Source organism: Orycteropus afer, unplaced genomic scaffold (assembly GCF_000298275.1).
Source record: "Orycteropus afer afer isolate SDZICR_OR568_19922 unplaced genomic scaffold, OryAfe1.0 scaffold00048, whole genome shotgun sequence".
In the NCBI taxonomy this organism is placed as follows: domain Eukaryota; kingdom Metazoa; phylum Chordata; class Mammalia; order Tubulidentata; family Orycteropodidae; genus Orycteropus; species Orycteropus afer.
The window spans coordinates 1,997,508-2,019,134 of record NW_006921635.1 but is presented as its reverse complement, the minus strand read 5'-3'; the positions used below and the strand labels follow the sequence as shown (position 1 = coordinate 2,019,134).

The following is a 21,627-nucleotide window of genomic DNA, read 5'->3' as shown; positions in this document are numbered from 1 at the left end:
GGGGATCGCTATGAGTCGGAATCCACTCCATGGCAGTGGGTTTTTGGAATATAAAATCTCAAAGCCCCTGTCTTCAGCCCCAATTCCCATTCCTCGCACTCCTATTGCCACCTCAAAATCTTTCGACATCTTCTTGTACAATCCTATATTGCATCGAGCAGAGAGGCTTTCCTGTACCGCAACATTTCCGTGTGTTTTACGTGGTAATTAAGAGGGTTTTTGGCCCTTTGGAGCCGCCGTTCAGGCTCAGCCGCGCGCAGCCGCCATGTCCCTCGGCGGCCGCCGTGCGTCCGTTACGTGGCAGCTGCCGGCGCCCGCCAATCCTCGGCACCCGCATCAGCCGCTTCGGGTGGCGCAGCCGGAAAGGGCGGAGCTGAGGCGGTGGCGGCGGCTGAGGCGGCAGCTGTGGCGGCGGCTCAGGAGGCCGCACTCCTGGTCGTGGCCTCGGCCCCAGTCCCACCATGGTGACCCTTGCCGAGCTGCTGGTGCTCCTGGCCGCGCTTCTGGCCACGGCCTCGGGTTACTTCGTCAGCATCGACGCGCATGCCGAGGAGTGCTTTTTCGAGCGGGTCACCTCGGGCACCAAGATGGGCCTCATCTTCGAGGTGGCCGAGGGCGGCTTTCTGGACATCGACGTGGAGGTGCGGGCGCGCTGCCCGCGCCAAAGGCGGGATCGCGCGGCAGATCGGGCATCGGCGGCACTCGGTGCTCGAACGAGGCCTGCGGGGCGAGCGGGGTCGGAAGCCGCTGTCCGGGTCCTGGGAGGGGCCCTTGCCGCCCCTGCCCTGCAGACGCCTAACGGCCCCTTCCCCGCGGCCCGCCTGGATTCTGGGCTACGGGATGCCCTCGGGATACGGGATACGGAGCCGTTGCTTGACGGCTTAGGGTTCTCGGTTGGAACGGCGGGTTCCTGTCTGCATTCCTCGCGGAGCTTTGTCGACCAGGCACCGCGTGTCCGCTCTTGGCCCAGAAGGCGCTGCTTGTTCGCGGTGACATGATGGCAGCGCCTGCTCGCTTTCGTGTTGCGGGTTAATGTTTGGACGTGGCGTGGAAACTTGGAAAAAATAATTGGAAAGCTGTTGGGGGTGCTAGGCAGGCATTCGCGATGCGTCCCTCGTTGTTTTCCGCGGAAATCGCCCGGATGTTCTGCCCGTTTGTACACACGCCACCTTTCCCGGGGTAGCTTGCTTGGCCGTCCCGGAGTAGGAGAGAGTAGGTCAAGCGTTTTGGGGTGTAAGGACTGAAGTGAAGTATCTGAAGAAAACAGGAAATGAGTTTAAGAAACCTTCAGCCCCTAGATCTCCAAAGAATGATTTGTATCTAGTTATTTTTGGGAAACCAGGTGTCCTTAATATTTAAACTCACCTGTTAGCGAGGCGAATCGGTTAAGAAATTCCTCTTAGTGAACATTTGTACAATGTTCACAAAATTTATATGTGTGAAAATCGCGGAGACTGGGAGGAGAGGTGGTTGGAATTAGCTCAGACCTTAAGCAATCCCACCGCCACGGGAGTGGATGGGGACTCAAGGGGACCCTGTAGGACAGGGTGGCGCTGCCCCGTGGGGTTTACTCTCTGGAAGCGGACGGCCACGTCTTCCTCCCGCGGGGCCACACGGGGGTTCGAACTGCCGTTCTTTGGGTTCACAACTGATGGCTGGCCCACTGTAACACCAGAGCCCCTTAGCCAAGACCTGGGAAATCAGCTGCTCCAGTCTTTGGGTTTTGCAGGTGACGGGGGATTTTAGAGGAGGTTATGGCTGGCTCAGCTGGTTTGTGGCAGACACAGGGGAACTTGGGGCCTCATGCTTTCTGGTGCAGCCCTCGCCCTGAAGTATCCAGGCAGCCCAGAAAGCCGGATTGCTTCACTGGCAGTGAAGAGGCAGGACAACCTGGAAAGGGCACCAGATAAGAAGGACTGGTTTTAAGGAGAGGTCTTATTTTTTGCACACACCCCCTCCCACACACATTATCAGCCACTGGTGTTTCTTGGTGTTAGGCAACTTGGAGGTAATAATGTTTAGGGTGTGGCTTCAGGTTCCGGAGGAGTTTGCTTTTCGGTTGGAAGAATAAATGTAGTGGGAGCAGAAAGGTGCTTTACAGAGCCCTGCAGCCCACTTGTGTTTCCTTAAGCAGGAGACCTGTAGCCCAAGATTATTGCCACTCTTGTTAGGTGTCGTCTTAGTCGGCTTTGACTCATAGCGACCCTGCGTATAGCAGAACTAGCCACTGCCCGGTCCTGTGCCAGCCTCATAATCCCGGAGAGACCTGAGCCCATTGTTGCTGAAGTAAAACTTCCATTTTCTCTGAATTTCCCACAGCCAGTGGGGATTATGTCTGAAGCTTATGAGTTTAACTTTCTTGGCATCTCATTTTTTTCTCTCCTGTCTCAGATCACAGGGCCTGATAATAAAGGAATCTATAAAGGAGACCGAGAGTCCAGTGGAAAATACACATTTGCTGCTCACATGGATGGAACATACAAGTTTTGTTTTAGCAATAGAATGTCCACCATGACTCCAAAGATAGTGATGTTCACTATTGATATTGGAGAGGCCCCGAAAGGACAAGACATGGAAACAGAAGGTGAGATGAACACTCTGAAGATTGATAACACATTCCATGAGCTCATTTTAATTCTACACTTTTTTAAAAAAATCCATCTGAATGGAATATTTAATTGATTTATTTTCCCAGGTTCATTCATTGTCCTTAAAACCAAAAAAACCTTTTGTGAAATATGCTTTGTATTTCCCCAAATTTCATAATCAACAACAGCTTTCTGGAAGTTGATGGCTGTTTTTTGGTTTTTTACACCTGCCACTCCGGCAGCTTCTCTTAGTCATTTGCACTCTTGTCAGCATATACCTTAGGTGTCTTACTGTGGCCTCTTAGTTCACCACTCCTGGTATATACATCTTTATTTGTTCATTCGTATACATGACTAGTTTAGTTTAGCTAAACTTTTTGTTGGTGTTTTGTGTTTCTGTCATACACTTTCCTCTAGGTGGTGGAGATACCTGGGATGGTATGTGGACAGCTTTTTGACAGTGTTTGTCTTTTGCATATATTTTTCGGCTAATAACTAATTTCTGCTTTTCTTTTCTCTAACCTCAGTTTGATAGCATGAGAATGTTTTTCCTCTTTTTTTAAAAAAAAAACTCTACAACTAATTAGGTGGATTTTTATTTTTGGTGGTTTTTTTTTTTTTGGTTGACATTAGAACTGAGTGAAGTAATTTTAAATTAATAGCACTGGAAACATGATTGATGTTTTAGTGGTGACATCTTACTTTGTTTCTTTAAAATGAATGCTGAAGGGTAGGAAGACTCAACTGTAACTGGACAGGTAAAAGGCTTAGTTAAAACACAGCTTAAAATGGTGCTATTGACTTCATATCCTTCTTTGTAGGCTTGTTTTTCTACTATAAATGTTTTCTTACTTGTAATATGGTTGAATTTGAAATGCAGTTCTAGGAGCTATGTCTAGATACGGTGATAAAAGCTCTTTCAACCATATATTGCGGTTAGAGTAATTTTTACTGCTCAACTATCTAGCAGTGAACTTGGAATTGATTCTTGTGAACTTCCCAGGAGCCAGCACATTGGTTTTGCTGTTTTTTTGCCACCACAGTGGATGTCAGGAATGTTGGAAGTCAGCCACACTTTGATGTTAGTGTGGTAACATTTGTTGTAGATACTCAGCAGTTAGTAGAGCCCTCCCAGCATCCAGGACCAGTTCCTACGAGTCGATTCTGACTCATGGGGACCCCAGGTGTGTCAGAGTAGAATGAGGCTCTCTTGCATTTCCACAGGCTGAGTTTTCAGAAGTAGATCACCAGGCCCTTCCTGCAGGCTGACTCTGGGTGGATTCGAACCTCGAGCCTCTCAGCTGTGAGCATGTTAACCATTTGCACCACCCAGGGCTGCCACTGACAGCGTAGAGAAGGTGAACTCTTTTGTTAACTTTGAAAATCTACAGAATTTAGAGACTTTACATTGTTTAGAAATTCCTTTGGTCACTTTTCAAGCTTTTTACTCACTGCCATCGAGTCGATTCCGAATCACAGAGACCCCCATTGGATTTCTGAGGTGGTAAATCCTTACAGAAGTGGATTGCCCAATCTTCCTTCTGTGGAGGTGGCTGGTGGGTTTGAACCACCAACATTCTGGTCAGCAGTCAAATGTCTTAGGCACTATGCCACCAGAACTCTTTATGTTGTTGTTGTTATATGCCGTCGAGTCGGCCCCGACTCATAGCGACCCCTCCTTGGGTTTCCGAGGCAGTATCACTACGGAAGTAGGATTGCCCAACCTTCCTTCCGAGGAGTGGCTGGTGGGTTTGAACCGCCAGTCTTCTGGTGAGCAGTCAAGTGCTTTTAGCCACTATGCTACCAGAGCTCCTAGAACTCTTTATAGGACTTGCTAATTCTCAAGGAGACTCAAAAAAAAAAAAAAAACTGACTGCCATTGAGTCAATTCTGACTCATAGTGACCTCCATTGGCTTTCCAAGGTGGTAAATCTTTATAGAAATAGATTGCCCCATCTTCCTTCATGTAGCATTTGGTGGGTTTGAACTGCCAACCTTCTGGTTAGCAGTCAAATGCCTTAGGCACTATGCCACCAGAGCTCCATATTCTCAAGGACAGGGAGGAGTTTTGGGGTGCTGTGTTGGTTCATTTTGTGCAAATTGGCCCCTGTCTACTTAGAAAATGTTGGCTGATAAACGTGAATGTTGAACTATTCTTAATCTTTTAATAACACACTATCTAAAATTTTTGCTTTTGCTTGTTAATGTCTGTGAATGGCAGGTGTCAAATCAAGCCTTTCTCTAAAGCAGTGGTTCTCATTTGGGGGCAATATATTCCCCCTGGTGGACATTTAGCATTCTTAGGACTGGGTAGAGGAATGTGCTCCTGGCATCTGTTGGATGGAGGCCAGGGACACTGCTAAACATCCTATAAAGCATTGGACAGCCCCTCACAACAGAGTGTTTGGTGTGGAGTATCAGCAGTGCTGCCCACTCCTGAGAAACCCTGCGTGTGTGCTTGAGACTTCCACAGTGACACTCCTGAGGGATGGTTTGAAATTTCCATCCCAACTACCTTACAACTATGGGGGTCTTTGGCTTCTCTAAGGAGGATTATCTGGCCATTGGGAATCCCAGATGAGGCCCACTTGTGGGCAGTAACGAAATGGTTTCCTCGCCCTTCTAGGAGGAATTTTCCCTTTTGCTCTGTTTCTTTCTTACCTTTCTGTTTGTTCATTATCATAATATGGCACCGCCTGGAAGCACATGCTTGTCCTTTGTTACTGTTAGTGTACCTTGTATTGCGGTTTTGGTTAAAGCGGATACCTGCTTGAAAACCTGTGCAGCTCAGAGCTTGTACTTACAGTGCCTGCTGTCACCCACTGTAGTGCTGTTACCACTTTGCCTGTGCTAGGAGAATGGGAGTGATGGTGTGGATTTTCACAGGACTGCCTCCATGTTCTCTACTAAGCTTCACAGAATTTCAGTCTGTTTTTGGGCTGGTTTTAAATTAACACCAGAGTTAGGTGATGCTTAAGAGTTGATTTTTATTTTTGTTTAAATGTTGATATTTATAGGATTTAGGTTTTTTTTTTTTTAAGTAGTACATTAATTATGTCTCTGCCCTCTGTTTCTCTGTGGTTACCAGTCAGTATCGTGAACTTCATTAAGCAGCAACACATGAGAAGACATTTCTTAGGGTAGATTATTTTCCTTTAGTTAGTAAGCACTGAATAGTACGATTTTTACCCTGAAAGAAGTTTCTCTACTGGGACTGGATTTTAAAAAACGCTTTGGGAATTAAATTGCCATCAGTGGTCCAGAATGATGTCTGAGCTGTTTCTAAAAAGAATTCTTTCATACATTGAGGAACATTTGAATTTTATAGGTATTTTCCATAGGCTGACAAATAAACCTAATTTGTTTTGAAATCCTCCTGTAGCTCACCAGAACAAGCTAGAAGAAATGATTAACGAGCTAGCAGTGGCCATGACAGCTGTAAAGCATGAACAGGAGTACATGGAAGTCCGGGAGAGAATACACAGAGCAAGTAAGTTAGAGCTGTGACTGTAGCAGTGTCTGTGGTGAACACCAGGTGGTGACGGGTTCTTTTATCCAAGAGCTTGCTTATGTTTCTTTATTTGGAAATTTTGCAAACATACCATACTAAAGTTAATTTTAAAAAGGACCTAGGCATGATGAAATTTGGGAACAGTTATCGGTGGATGCAGCATGGTTGTTATCATTGATATCACTAACTTGCACATGTGAAAAACTTTGATTTGGCACATACTGTGTTAGATACATACTTAACAGCAATAAAGGGAAAAAAAGAAAATTCTGTTTGGGGGAAAAGCCCCTGTGCAAAGATGCTCCTTGAGTACACATTTATAGAGTTTGTACTAGACCAATTTATTATCGTGAAATCCATTTTAAACCAAAAAAAAATGCTATTAAGATTCACAACAAGCTTTCAAGAGTTTTAACAATGTTTGCCAGTTTAAGGAATAAGCCTACAGTTTTCCTAAAGCAGAAGGGAAAGCATATCAAAAGGTGGGTATTGCACTGGTTTTACTCACATACTGGTTGCTTAGGTGCTGGTGTAATTAATATTGTAAGCAGAGATTGAGCTGTCTTTTCCTAAGTCAGAAATCCCAGGCTAGTTAGACTAGAAACCACCACATGAATATAGTCAGTCACCAGGTAGAAGATCAGTGTGGGTTCTCAAGTCTAAGTTGGGAACTTGGAATATATTTTTCTAGGGAAACAGTGATGATTGGGATCCTGTATTAGATTGCATGAGCCTGTTTAGCCCATGATATAGCATTGACTGTTAGGCTTTTGCATTTACAATTAAGAGATCCATATTGGCACAGACCAACTGCCATGATTAAGGTCCAAGTCCACACCTGTTGCTCAATGCCTTTCATCCTGGGAGCAGGTCCTGTCTCTAGGTCCAAAGTGATTTGTATCAGGAGTCTTTGTTCTAAGGTTTGGGTGGAGAAAGGAATGACATAACAGCTTGACTTTCTTCAAGGTACAGTTTTGTTTTTTTTCACCTTACTACATCCATCCTGCCAGTGACAGAAATGAGCTTTCAGGCTAGACCACAGACTTCATTTCTTCTTGGCAGAATGTGTAAATAGAACAGACTGGAGCCCCTACCCCACTTTTTTTACAGCTGGAGGGGCATGGGATGGGCTTGTATACACACTGCTGTGCTGCCTTCACCACGATTCCTTTCTTCTCACAAGCTGGCATTTCCACTTTCCCTCTCTTACTTGGTTGGTATCCATATGATGATTAACCTGCTCCCAGGTGGAGGATGGCCCCTTCTTGGGTGAGAAGGGCATTGAACCAAGTCTGGGGACTAAGAGCTCTCAATGATACACAGTTTTAACTAGTTTGGACTTGGGAACAGAGAGTGGTATGGAAGTGCCTGTCCTTCCGTCTGGGGATGGCTGGGCTTACTTTCCTGCTTTAAATTTGCCCCCAGATACTCCTGTATTTTTTTGTATCACAAATAGTGAGCTTAGTACTTAATGTAAAAGTATTAGCAATTTGTAGAATAGAATTCTCAGATACTGAGTTTAACTTTGCAAAGGAAGTGTTTCTCACAGTGTTGTCTGTTTTTGTACATCTTCTTCCTCCAGCATTCTATGTTCAGAGATAAACATATGAGATTTTTTTTTTTTTTTTAAATTACAGAGTGGTGGTAATGTTGAGTTGCTTCTATCTGGGGCTAATATGTGAATGACTTGAGGACAGTGTCTTCCATACACCCACTTTCTAGGTGGCTCCTTTCTTGTGTTAGCTTTTCAGTATGTTCTATTTAAATTTTAAGATGCATTTCCAATAAGCAAAAGGAAAGACAAATACTTCTTCCATTCACAAATAAGAGACCATGTGGCATATAATATATCTTAGATGCAATCTTTAATAATTAGAGGAAGAAAGAGTTAACACATGTTCAGTTAGACAATTTGGAAAATACCCAAAAGTATGAGGAAAGAAATGAAAATCACTATTAGTTGGCCATTTAAGATAATCACCATTCACATTTTAGTCTGTCTTTTTTTGTCTTCCTTAAGCCGATATTTTGGGTTTTTTTTTCATTGTTAGAAATAAGAATTTTTGCATAAGTGAGTAATGATGTATATAAAATTTCATGTCTTGTTTTTCTCAGTGACTTTAAGAAACGCATTTTTCTGTGTCTCTAAAGCATCTTCAAGGAGTCCTGGTGGTGCAGTGGTGCCCGACTGCTAACCAAAAGGTTGACAGTTTGAACCCACTATCCACTCTGAAGGAGCAAGATGAGGCAGTCTGCTTCCATAAAGATTGACAGCCTTGGACACCCTATGCAGCAGTTCCAATCTATCGTCTAGGGTTTATGAGGCCCAGTTGACTCGAAGCAGTGGGTTTGGTTTGGAAAGCATCTTTTAATGGTTGCTTAATATTTTGATGTATTTACTTAGGCATCCTCCTTTGAGACGTAATCTTTGAATGATAGTCACCACTATGCTAAAAATCAGTCAATGAGTTTTTAGCACAAGGAGATTTGATGATGGAATTGGTAATAAAACTTTAGTGAGTTTGGTGTTTAGAGTTCTAGTTAATGTTCTTGGCCATGTGGCTGTTCTTATTCTGGAAAGAAAATCACCACCTTTGAATAACTAAGAAGTTATCCTTTTGGAAACATGATTGCTTTTTCACTTCTTACTGAGTGATCATAGTCCTATAGATAGTATAATTCGAGTTAATTCTTCAAGTGGTATACACACAGACACTCATTCAGCTGGTTAATATTAGCACTTTGGCAGATTTACTTTTAATATTGGCCATTGGCAGAATAAGGGGACACTACCTAAACCTACTTGCCATTGCATTGATTCTGACTTATAGTGACTTGATAGGACAGGGTAGAACTGCCCCACAGGGTTTCCAAGGCTATAAATCTTTATGGAAGCAGACTGCTCCATCTTTTTTCACATAGAGTGGCTGGTGGGTTTGAACCACCGACCTTTCGGTTGGCAGCCGAATGTCTTAACTGCTGTACCACCAGAGTAGTTCAGAAGAAAGTTAAGGCCATAGAATTTGATTAGAAATTCGAAAGATGGTGACAGTAAATGAATACAAGGCTCTTTCTTTAAGAATCAAATTCTTAGCTTGAGAGTGGGATATATGGTCAAAAATGTGTCTTCTACTTGACTGTCTGGTAGTAGCTGAGAAACTGCTCCCCTGTAGAACAAATGCCATGAGCATAGCAGATGCTCAGGGAGTATTTGCTGACCAGCTGTTTAAGGAAGAAGACACTTAGACCCATTCAGACTCTGTGTGCAGTGCTTTTTGGATAGGTCAGTAATCCCTTGTGTTTTTAAGTCAATTTTCTGATTCAGCAGATTAGATTATTATCATGTAGGACATTGCTGTGGTAAAGGAGAAAGAAGGTTGAATTGGGTTTTAACGCTAAAGTGTGGCCTTGGGTGACTCTTCCTCCCTGCTCCCCATATTTATGCCCAGTGGAATTGACTTTGTCCATTTTAAATCTGAAATGTGATAAGTATTTAGGGTACTATGAATGGTGCTTAGAGTAATGACTTTCATGCAGTAGTCACTAGGGGATCATTTGTAATGCCTGTGCTTTTTTTGATTGTTAAATTTGTTTGTTTCTTTGTCCTCAACAGTCAATGACAACACAAACAGCAGAGTGGTCCTTTGGTCCTTCTTTGAAGCTCTTGTTCTAGTTGCCATGACATTGGGACAGATCTACTACCTGAAGAGATTTTTTGAAGTCCGGAGGGTTGTTTAAAAAGCCTTTTTCTGATGATCCCAAACTCATAACTCACTGTTTACCAAACATCTTGGTCACAATAATGTCATTAGTTTCTACATTTTTATTTTCTGGCTGTACATTCACAGCTTATGTTTCTTTGTGATGAATAGATATTGGGGGAAAACACCTTTCTAAGAAAGTTGACATTTGATTGGCATTAATTCCTTCTTTGAATTCCACCTCCATCATACAGGTCCTTCTAGAACTCTGACCCCATTAATGAAATACAGGAGCATAGTCCTTGTGATACCTTCTTTTTTCATAATCAAACGCAATTTGTTCAGGAAATCAGCACAAATCCGGAACAGAATGACTGAAATGACTGCACTCTTTGAAACTGTCATCCTGCAGTTAAGTCTGTTGTTGAGTTTTTATAAGAAACAAGTCTGAATCTTGATATTTTCTTCTCAGCCCAAAGGCAGAGCTGTCTGATTTGGAGTATGTCACCATGGTTGAGTACTTTTATATATTGTTTATCTTATTTTTGCTTTAAAGACAGGACTTGCGGCCCCCCCTCCCACTTCCCCACCCCCTAAGTTCTTAATTGAACCGTAGGCCTCAATCACCTCCACTTAAATTGATGTCATAGGCTGTAGTAACCACTTTCTGGTTTCTGCCTGACCTCGTAAGGAGTATGTGTTAAAGCTGATCTCTGCGAGTTCCAGCAAACGGTAGCTTTTTTTTTTCTGTGCTGGTATGTCCATATTCTCCACTCTTGGCACATAGGAAGTATGCACTCACGTAATTGGAAAAATTTGGATTTCTAATGCCAAAGGTTGGATTTCATTGTGATGCTATACAGCCACTATTTTATTTTTCATCGGTGGTATTTTGGGCCACTATTCAGTTAGGGTACTGAACATTAGTGTCAGTTCTAGGGTTTTTGTTTTTGTTCTTCTTGGGTTTTTCATTTTTGGCACATGCGAGTTTCATTGTGTATAAAATGAAATGCATTTCTTTTGGTCTCTGATGATGAGTTTAAAATTAAGGGAGCACCTGGTTTGGTGTGGGGGTGATCCAGGATTATGTTGTGACTGATGCATATTAGTTACTTGTAATTTTTTTTTTTTTGATCTTTGCAAGGGGAAAACTACAAGTAACGAGTTTTATATAATTAATTTAAATTTGTTACAGGTTTTCATGTTCAGGATAAACAATTTTTTCAGCCTTGGGTGAAAAGACTTGCAGCAGTTTATAGATCAGGTGACTTTGCTTCACCTGAAGACAACTGTTGACATTTTACTTACTGTGTGTGTGAAAACACTGCAAAATTCAATTAACAGATGTAAATTTAAAATTGGTTATGTATCTAATATGCCCCAGGTTCAATAAATAAACAATTATTTTTAAAAACAATCTTAATGTTCTGTGTTTTATGTATTAATGATGATTAATTAATGTTTATTAAACACCAGCTTTTTATTCATATTTGAAATGTGACATGCCCATGTTTTTGGAGTAGTTATGCCCATTACAGATGTATATAGCTTTTTATAGCTATAAAAAAATTGTTGTTGTTAGGGACTTCGAGTCGTCTCTGACTCATAGCGACCCTATGTACAGCAGAACAAAAGTGCCCGGTCCTGTGCCAGCCTCACAATCCTTGCTATACCTGAGCCCATCGTTGCAGCCACCGTGTCTGTCCATCTTGGGAGGGCCCAAGGGAGGGCCTTCCCTTCCTTTGTTGATCCTCCACTTTATCAAGCATGATCTCTTTCTCCAGGGAATGGTTCCTTCTGACAACATGACCAAAGTAGGTGAGACGCAGTCTGGCCATTCTCACTTCCAAGGAGCATTCCGGGTGCACTTCTTCCAGGACAGATTTGCTAGTCCTTTTAGCAGACTTTTAGCATGGTACTCTTAGCATTCTTCTCCAACACCACAACTCAAAAGCATCAACTCTTCTTCAGTCTTCCTTAATCTCTGTCCAGCTCTCACATGCATAAGAGACAATTGAAAATACCATGGCTTGGGTTATGTGCACCTTCAAGGAGACACCTTTGTTCTTTCACTTGAAAGAGGTCTTTTGCAGCAGATTTGCCCAATGCAATACATTGTCTGATGTTTTGATACTGCTTCCATTGGTATTAATTGTAGAACCAAGTAGTAAGAAATCCTTGACAACTTCAATCTTTTCTCCATCTACCGTGAAGCTGTTTATTGGACCAGTTGTGAGGATTTTTCTTTTCTTTATATTGAGGTGTAATCCATACTTCAGACTGTAGTCTTTAATCTTCATCAGTAAGTGCTTCAAGTCATCCTCACTTTTTTAAAATTGTAATTTGGGTAAAAGTTTACATAGCAAATTCACTCTCCATACAGCTGTTCACATACATTGTCTCATGATATTGATGACAGTTTCCCACAATGCAACTGCTCCCCTCCCTCTTCCTCCCCAGTTACCTCTTAGCTGTGTCCTTCCGTCTATGCACTTCTTCCCCCTGAGCTGTCTCCCTGTGCATACATAGCCCTTCTATTCTCCCATGATTGTTCTCTCCAAGGAGTGTATCTACCTAATGTAAATGTTCAGCTCATACGCTTGTCTTTTGTTTGGCTGGAAGCCACAGGAATGGGTTCAATTCCCAGTCTAAGTGGTTCCATCAGGTTCTACCAGACCAGCAAATCTGGTCCCTTTTTTTCTTTTTTTAAATGATTTTGAGTTTTGTTCCACATTGTTCTCCCACTCTATCCAGGATCTCCTACGTAAATCTCCCTCCGAGTGGTTGACGGTGGTAGCTGGGCACCATCTAGTTCTGGTCTCATAGTCATATATAGGCTGAGCATCGCATGGTGTACTAGTCACTTGGAATAATTGTTTCCTTGCATCTTTGGTTTTCTTCATTCTTTGCTCTGGATGAGGAGAGATCCATCATTGCACCTAGATGGCTGCTTGCAAGCTTTTATGTTCCCAGTTGCTACTCGCCAAAGTAGGATGTGAAACAATGTTTTGTATAGTATGTTATGCCATTTGAGCTTGATGTCTCCTGCAACTATGGTCTTGAGCCCACAGGTCCAACTGTTTGCTTCCTCTGGGTAGCTGCCTGTGCCCAAGAAGTGAATACAACCTTGTTCCTTGTCAGCTCCACTATATACCTGGGAATTCTTATAGAACATACCAATATACTTGTAGAAACATGGTCTGCCAACCCTGTACATGGTCTTGGGCACGCTTCCCCCTGCATAGACATACCTAATAGTTCAGCCTGTCCACCCATCTATCCACCCATATATCCATGTTTACCTTTACAGACAACTTAGTACTGTATGTGCAAAAGGGTTCATTTTTGTCTCTACCTCCCATGTACCTTTCTATGTCTTCCTCTTCCTCAGTGCCACCATATTTGATCACTCATATTTGGTACATTGCCCTTCTCTTCACCCAAATCAATACTTATCTCTATCTGTCTTAACAGTATTCCCTCCCCTTCCACCCCTGGTAGCCAACAAAGAAAATTTCCTTCCGTATACAAACCTTTCCTTGACTTTTTACAATAACGGACTACTAAGTATTTGTTCTTCTGTGATTGATCAAGTCATCTTCACTTTCAGCAAGCAAAGTTGTGTCATCTGCATATTGCAGGTAGTTAATGAGTCTTCCTCCAATCCTGATGCCACATTCTTCATATAATCCATCTTCTTGGATTATTTGCTCAGCATACAAGTTGAATAAGTATGGTGAAAGGATACAACCTTGACGTACTCCCTTCTTGGTTCTGAACCATGCAGTATCCTTTTGTTCTGTTCGAATGACAGCCTCCTGATCTATGTATAGGTTCCTCATGAGTATAATCAAGGGTTCTGGAATTCCCATTCTCAATGTTATCCACAATTTGTTAATGATCCACACAATCGAATACTTTTGCATAGTCAATAAACGTAAGTAAACATCTTTCTGGTATTCTTTGCTTTCAGCTAAGATCCATCTGACATCAGCAATGATATCGCTCATTCCACGTCCTCTTCTGAATCCAGGTTGCATTTCTGGACGCTCTCTCAGTATACTGCTACAACTGTTTTTGATTTATCTTCAGTAAGATTTTACTTGCATGTGATATTAATGATACTGTTCGATAACTTCCACATTCTGTGGGATCACCTTTCTTTGGAATGGGTACAAATATGGATCTAGTCCAGTAAGTTGGCCAAGTAGTGTCTTCCAAATCTCTTGGCATAGCCAAGTGAGTGCCTCCAGTGCAGCATTTGTTTGTCGAAACACTTCACTGGGTATTCTGTCAATTCCTGGAGCTTTGTTCTTCACCAGTTCCTTCAGTGCAGCTTTGACTTCTTCCTTAAATACCATTGGTTCTTGATCATATGCTTCCTCCTGAAATGGATGAACATTGACCAATTCCTTTTGGTACAGTGACTCTGTGTATTCCCTCCATCTTCTTTTGATGCTTTCTGCATCATTCAATATTTTGCCCATAGAATCTTTCAGTATTGCAACTTGAGGCCTGAATTTTTTCCTCAGTTCTTTCAGCTTGAGAAATGCTGAGTATGTTCTTCCCTTTTGGTTTTCTAACTCCAGGTCTTTGCACATTTCATTATAGTAATTGGCTTTGTCTGCTTGAGCTGTTCTTTGAAATTGTTCAGCTCTTTTATCTTGTCATTTCTTCCATTTGCTTTAGCTACTCTCTGCTCAAGGGCAAGTTTCAGAGTCTCTTCTGACATCCTTTTTGGTCTTTGCTTCCTTTCTTGTCTTCTTAATGACCTTTTCCTTTCTTCATGGATGGTGTGCTTGATGTCATCCCATAGTTCCTGTCATTTTTGGTCACTGGTGTTCAGTGCATCAATCTATTCTTTATTTAGATGAGTATCCAAATTCAGGAGGGATATTATCAAGGCATCATATTTTGGCTCTCGTGGACTTGTTTTAATTGTCTTCAACTTCAGCTCGAATGTGCATATGAGCAGTTGATGGTCTGTTCCACAATCAGCTCCTGGCCTCATTTTGACTGAAGATATTGAGCTTTTCTGTCACCTCTTGCCACAGATACAGTTCATCTGATTACTGTGTAGTCCTGGTGAAGTCCATGTGTATAGCCATCACTTATGGTGTTGAAAAAAGGTATTTGCAATGAATAAGTCTTGCAAAATTCTGTCATGTGATCTCCAGCATTATTTCTATCACCAAGGCCATATTTTCCAACTACCAGTAACTCTTCTTTGTTTCCAATTTTTGCATTCCAGTCACCAGTGATAATCACATCTTGATTGCATGTTCGGTCAATTTCACACTGCAGAAGTTGGTAGAAATCTTCAGTTTCCTTATCTTTGGCTTTGGTGGTTGGTATAAATTTAAGTAATAGTAGTATTAACCGGTTTTCCTTGTAAGCGTATGGATATTTTCCTATCACTGACAGTGTTGTACTTCAGGACAGATCTTGAAACACTCTTTGTGATGATGAATGCCATTCCTCTTCAATTTGTCATTCTCAGCATAGTAGACCATATGGTTATCTGATTCAAAATGGCCAAAACTGGTCCTTTTCAGCTCACTAATGCCTTTAAGCATTCCATTTCATTTTGACAACTTCCAATTTTCCTAGATTTATACTTGAAACATTCCATGTTCTAATTATTAATGGATGTTTGGATCTGTTTCTCCTCATTTTGAGTCGTGCTACATCACCCAGTGGAGGTCCCGAAAGCTTTACTCTATCCATACTGTTAAGGTCATCTCTGAGTAGTCAGCTCTTCCCCAGTCAAATTTTGAGTGCCTTCTGACCTGATGGGCTCGTCTTCCGGCACTGTGTCAGACAATGTTTCAGGGCTATTCATAAAGTTTTCCAGTAATATATCAGACAGTGTTTGACTGCTATTCATAAGGTTTCACTGGCCAATTCTTTGAGAAGTAGATGGCCTCTTCTTTCTTCCGAGTCTGTCTTAGCCTGGAAGGTCTGCTGAAACATGTCCACCATGGGTAACCCTGCTGGCATTTTGCAACATGGTGGTATAGCTTCCAGCCTCACAGCAACACGTAAGCCACCACAGGATCACAAATTGATAGGCAAGTTTGTCTCCCTTAGTTGTTCCTAACCCCTCTGCATCTGCCTACCTTGGGCAATGGCCCTAATGTAGAGCCACACCCAAGTGAAAAGTAGCCCCCAGCCCCAGGCTCACCTAACTTAGTTCCCAGCCATAATATAGATCCGTATCCAAGCAAAAAGCAGCCTCCAAGCCCTGGGTCTGCCTATCTCAGGTCCTGGTCTTAATATAGAGCCACCTCCAAGTGAAAAGCAACCTCCAAGCGCTGGTCCCCATAAAAAAGTTGGATTGGTGTTAAGTTTTGTTTTCATTTGGAAAAAGTGTGAATGTTTTCAGTCAGTCATATGATTTACGGATGTGGGAGATGCAGTTAGAGATGCCATGTTTTTCCCAAGGTCCTTACACACAGTGAGAGGGAGAACTGGACTGCGTCTCTGCCTTTGTAAACTCTCCCCTTCCTCTGTTAAACGGAGGAGCCACTCCTGTTCAGGGAGCACTGTGTAATGTCCTGGCTCAGTGGTCAGTGCTTTTCATGGTGTATCTCATTTACCCCTCAAAATAGCCCTTTCCTCAGCTTCTGTATCATCCTAATTCTGCAGTGAGGAAACTGGGTTGGAAAGGGCCCCCAAACCCCAGCCTAAGTAGGAAGGCCTAAAATCCACACACAGCTGCTCTTTCCCTCCTGCTCAGGGCTGTCTCTGCAAGTCCCGTTTTATGAAACAGTTGCCTAAGTTGTCTTCATGGTGTGATGATCCTATTTCAGAGAAAACCTTGCTTCAGATTTTCATTTCGTTTCATCCATCCCATAAATATTCGAGTTGAGTGCTGTGTGCTATACAGTTCTAGTCACTCGGTTAGAAAGCAGAAGAAAAATTCCCATTGTCAAGAAATTTACTTTGTAGCGGGGGTGGGGGAGAGATGAACCTAATGGATAAATTATGTAGTATATTAACGATATGTGCTATTAAAATAATAAGAATAAAGTAGGGTAAGGAGTGTTATTGGTCAGGAAAGTGGAGCATCAGTGAGAAGGCGCCATCTGAAAAGCCTCAGCATGCGAGATGCACGCCATGCACATACTTGGGGAGGTAAGTTCTCAGAGCCCAGCGCATAACTGGTCACTAAGAGCTGCTAACCGGAAGGCTGGCGGTTCAAACCCACCAGCCACTCCTTGGAAGGAAGGTTGGGCAATCCTACTTCTGTAGTGATGTTGTTGTTGTTGTTATATGCTGTCGAGTACTGCCTCGGAAACCCAAGGAGGGGTCGCTATGAGTCGGGGCCGATTCGAGGGCACATAACAGCAACAACAACAAGAGCTCCAAGAAAGGAAATGTGCATGGGCAAATGGAAGCCCGAGTCGCTGGGGAAGATGCTCTTGCGTAGGACTCGGGCCCCGCTACTTCCTCGGAAATAACCCAACATTTACTATGTACCAGGCACTGGATTCTTAACCCTCAACCCTCTGTTGCACTTCTGCTAACGTGGGGATCCCGGCTAGGGAGGTGTGGGTGCCTACATCTGTCCTCTCCAGCCAGCCCCACTGCCCTGTTGTGCGGCCACTTGCCTCCGACGCGCGGAGAAAGTGCGGGAACCGGAGCAGAATCCCTCATGCCGAAACTCCCGCTCGGTGTGGCCGGGCGCTGGTGCTACAACCCCACCCTGGCCTCTGCCGCCCGCTCTCACGCCAGCTCTCATCTTCCAACGGGTCCCCCCGAGAGACTTCCCGCCTTCCGGAACGTTGCCGCTGGAGCAGCATTTCTGGTCGGCCAGTTGGCGGCCGGAAGCGGAAGTGCTCTGTGGCTGTCCGAGCGGTGGCGGCGGCGGCGGAGCGCCATGGAGCACGTGACGGAGGGTTCCTGGGAGTCACTGCCGGTACCGCTGCACCCGCGGGTGCTTGGTGCGCTGCAGGAGCTGGGCTTCCCGAACATGACCCCGGTGCAGGTACTCGGCGCGCATCCGGCGTGACGAGGACCCTCCTTCCCCGGTGGGCGGATAGGGGGAGTGAGGACACAAACGGCAGGTGACAGAACTAGGTTGTCGTCCCTCCAGCCCGAGCTTTGGCTGCGCCCTTTGGCTCCTCAGTCTCGAGTGATGCGAAGCTGATCGCTGCCCAGGCGGGCGGAGGTGGCCGCTGGCCGCGCTGAGGCCCGATAGCCTGGCCCTGTCTCGTCTACCTTTGAGACTTCGAGCAGTGACAGCTTCCCTGTGCTCCATTTTCCTTGCCTCTGAAGTACGAGAATGACGTGACTTGCGTCGTAGGGTTGTTGCGTAGATTCAATGAGACTGGCCACATACTCCCTGCTGTGCTATGTGCGCTGAGTGAAGTGTACTGGCCCGGTGTGTTCATTTATTCAGTAAATACTTAACCGAAGGCCGACTGGGTATGGGTAGTACTTTCTAGACTCCGAGGGCTCTTCAGTGAACACAGTATGTGGTTCCCATTCATGAACTCTGCGTTCTAGTGCAAGACAGAGAGGAGTAACCGCGTAAATGTCTGCTGGTGATCAGTGTCGGGCGAACCGAAACCCACTGATGGGAGACAGTGAAGAGGAAGGACAGGGTGGGACGGAAGGGAGAGCCGCTCTGAGGAAGTGTCCTTGAGCTGAGACTCCCATGAGCTGTGCATTAGCTTGGGGGCACATTGTTCCTGTGGAGAGAAGGGTCGGTGCAGAAAGCCTTGGGACTGGATTTGAGCTCTGAGGCACAGAAGGCGAGCCTTGGCGGCAGATACTTCAGGAGAGGAGGAAAGGTGGGGGGATTGTGCAGGGACTCGCAGCAACTCGGGTTGTATTATAAATGCAACGGATGCCATTAAAGCATATAAAAAGGGAGGGAGGGGAGCTGATTTCTTGCTTCCAGAGAGGACTTGCGAGAGGCAGGAAGTAGGGCAGCGGGGAGTGGATGGTGATGGTGCCTTGGGCTGGGGTGGAGACAGTGCGTGTGGAGAAGTCATGTTCAGGATAGCTTGTGGGGTCGAGGGACTGGATACTGGGGCTACGAAAGAATCTGGAGGGACCTGAGGTTTCTGCCCTTAGCAGCTGGGTAGCTAGATGCTGGTACCACTTACAGAGTTGAGGGTAGATGGAGGAGCAGCAGGCGTCAGAGGGAGGGTCAGGAGCTGTGTTCTGAGATGCTGAGATGGACGTGCTCGCGGGAAGCAGGTGGGGGAAGCAGGGAGGCTGGACACTGGGAGCGCTCCATGCCAGGCCTGGGGCACGGTGTGTACACAGGATTAGGCTCTGCTTCAGAGGGCACAGTCTGGACCTGTGCCAAAGCAAAACAACCAAACCCCCTGCTCCTTCAGACCTGTACGTCATAGGCTATTTAGCATCCCTGGCTTCTACACCCATTCCAGGTTTTAACAGCTTAAAATACCTCCAGACGTTACCCCGCGTCTCCTGGGCCACCACAGTACCCCAGCTGAGTTCCCAGGGCTTTTAGCCTCCTCCGTGGGTTGTACAGGAGCTCTGGTGATGCCGTGCCTAAGGCATTTGACTGCTAACCAGAAGGTTGGCGGTTCACACCCACCAGCCACTCTGCAGAAGGCTGCAGAAGGGAGACTGGGCACTCTGCTTCCATAAAGATTTACCGCCTCGGAAACCCAGTGGGGTCGCTGTGAGTCGGCATCAACTCGATGGCAGTGAGTTTGGTTTGGTTATTTTTTGGTGTGTTCGTAGCCTTCTCTCACCAGTCGCTTTGCCATCTCCCTCTAGTCTGCGACCATCCCTCTGTTCATGAAAAACAAAGACGTGGCTGCTGAAGCGGTGAGTGTCTGGTGGAAAGGGGGCCTGTCCTCAAGTGTCTCCCCAAAACCACCTTTGGGGAAATCAGACCAACACCATCTCCCCCTTTGTAGGTCACAGGAAGTGGGAAAACCCTCGCCTTTGTCATTCCTGTCCTAGAAATTCTTCTAAGAAGGGAGGAGAAGTTAAAAAAAAGCCAGGTGAGTGTAACCTAGGGATTTCGTTTCAGAGAGTTTGGATTTGAGTGAGAAACTGGTGACAAACTTGGGGAAAAAAATGCATGGTGCAGTCAGTCCTCATTATTCACTGTAGTTATGTTCTATGATGCCACTGCCAATAGTGATTTAGTGAGTACTGAACTATTATCATTTAGGAGGCCTGGTAGCACAGTGGTTACAGCATTCAGCTGTTAGCCGGAAGATTGATGGTTCGAACTCACCAGCCCACTCCATGGGAGAAGGATGTGGCAGTCTGCTTCTGTCAAGATCTATAGCTTTGGAAACCTGATGAGGTCCTGTAGGGGCACTGTGGGTTGGAACGGACTCCAGGGCAGTTGGTTTGGTTTAGGTGGAACCATTATTCCAGTGGAAATAACAGGGCTAGATAAGTGTGACCCTGTGGTCCCAATGCTTTCCTCAAGCAGTCACTACAGTACCCTGTTGTATGCGGGTTTCTCTTAACGACACCTTATTTAATAGATATTGTTGCTTTGTTTACATGGAGCTCATGGCTGACAGCACTATAACTCAGGCCTAAATGGAGTTTATCTAGAACTTGTATTTCCTCTGTCAGGCACATCACAGCCTTCTTGCACTTAGGAAACTCGACAGTGCTTCAGCACTACACTTGGGGGCCATTTTAAACAGTGACATCACCGACAGAAAGTGAAAACATGAGACAAACGTGGCACTAAATAGTGCAAAGGACACTTGTTTAAAACCTAGAGCTGAAACAAGAGGGCACAGTGTCCCCTCGTTCGACGTCAGCTTGGAATGTGCGCATCAACTAACTCAAATGGTTCAATGACCATGAAAGTGCCGTGAGCATTTGAGTTACAAGTAGATGTTAGTGAGTTGGCTATGTCACAAACGCGGGGTCGGTGAGCGGCAGGACCAACTGCTTGCCTGCACTGTGACTGGTGGTCCTGAAAGAGCTTGAGAGGGGCTGTGAGACCCTGTGGACTAACTCAGTGGCAGCCTTGTTGGAGAGGGAGGGGACGGGTGCAGCTTATCACGTCACTTCCCTCTGTTGGGCAGGTTGGAGCCATTGTCATCACGCCCACGCGGGAGTTGGCTGTTCAGATAGACGAGGTCCTCTCGCACTTCACGAAGCACTTCCCTCAGCTTAGGTAATGGAATGCTGTGTCCCTGTTGATGGTGGACTGTTACTTTGCCTAATTTGCTCAAAGACCTGTTACTCATTTCAGCCAGATTCTTTGGATCGGAGGCAGGAACCCTGGAGAAGATGTGGAAAGATTCAAGGCACAAGGGTACGTTTGGTAACTTCTGCTCATGTCTTTGTGTGCTCTTAGCACTGCACCCCAGAGGAACTCATCTGTCATCTAGGCCTGGCTGTAAGGTCCCCTTCTAGTAACCCTCTAGGAAAACCAGCCCCAAACTGAAAGAACTAAACTGGTTGCCGCTGAGTCGGTTCTGACTCATGCCGACCCACGCGTGTCAGTAGAACATGCTTCATGGGGTTTTCAAAGGCTGTGAGCTTTGGGAGCAGATTGCCAAACCTCTCTTGTGAGGTGCTTCTGGGTGCACTTGACATGCCAAGCCTTTGGTTAATGGCTGGGTGCTAAAGTGTTTGCACCACCCAGGGGGCTAATGGCCCAGCAGGTGACCCCAAAAGAGGCTTTATCTTCAGGCCCACCTCCTCTTTTCCTGTGCTGGTTCCTTCCGTGAGCCCCTGACAAGCACTGCACCTTCAGCTGACTCTTACCCCAGCAGAGAAGGGAGTTGGGTTGTGGCTCTTGCCCTGCCCTGGCTTTCTGTGTGGGCTGTAAAGTCTCAGAACTGTTCACTCCTGCTGT

At 45.0% G+C, this 21,627-nt stretch overlaps 2 protein-coding genes across 2 annotated transcripts in view; both read left to right on the top strand.

Annotated features, from left to right (window-relative positions):
* Window positions 1-461: 461 nt before the first annotated feature.
* TMED2 (transmembrane p24 trafficking protein 2) lies at window positions 462-9,837 on the top strand. Its single transcript, XM_042780598.1, has 5 exons — window positions 462-641; window positions 2,392-2,584; window positions 3,006-3,026; window positions 5,971-6,078; window positions 9,713-9,837. The coding sequence occupies exons 1-5, from the start codon at window positions 462-464 to the stop codon at window positions 9,835-9,837; spliced, it is 627 nt and encodes a 208-aa protein (XP_042636532.1).
* A 7,845-nt stretch (window positions 9,838-17,682) lies between these two features.
* DDX55 (DEAD-box helicase 55) overlaps window positions 17,683-21,627 on the top strand; it is a 14,178-nt gene continuing 10,233 nt past the window's right edge. Inside the window, exons 1-5 of the mRNA XM_042780593.1 lie at window positions 17,683-17,790; window positions 19,563-19,613; window positions 19,706-19,792; window positions 20,849-20,940; window positions 21,019-21,081. Coding sequence (XP_042636527.1) covers window positions 17,683-17,790; window positions 19,563-19,613; window positions 19,706-19,792; window positions 20,849-20,940; window positions 21,019-21,081 — 401 coding nt within the window. The remainder of the gene's footprint in view (window positions 17,791-19,562; window positions 19,614-19,705; window positions 19,793-20,848; window positions 20,941-21,018; window positions 21,082-21,627) is intronic.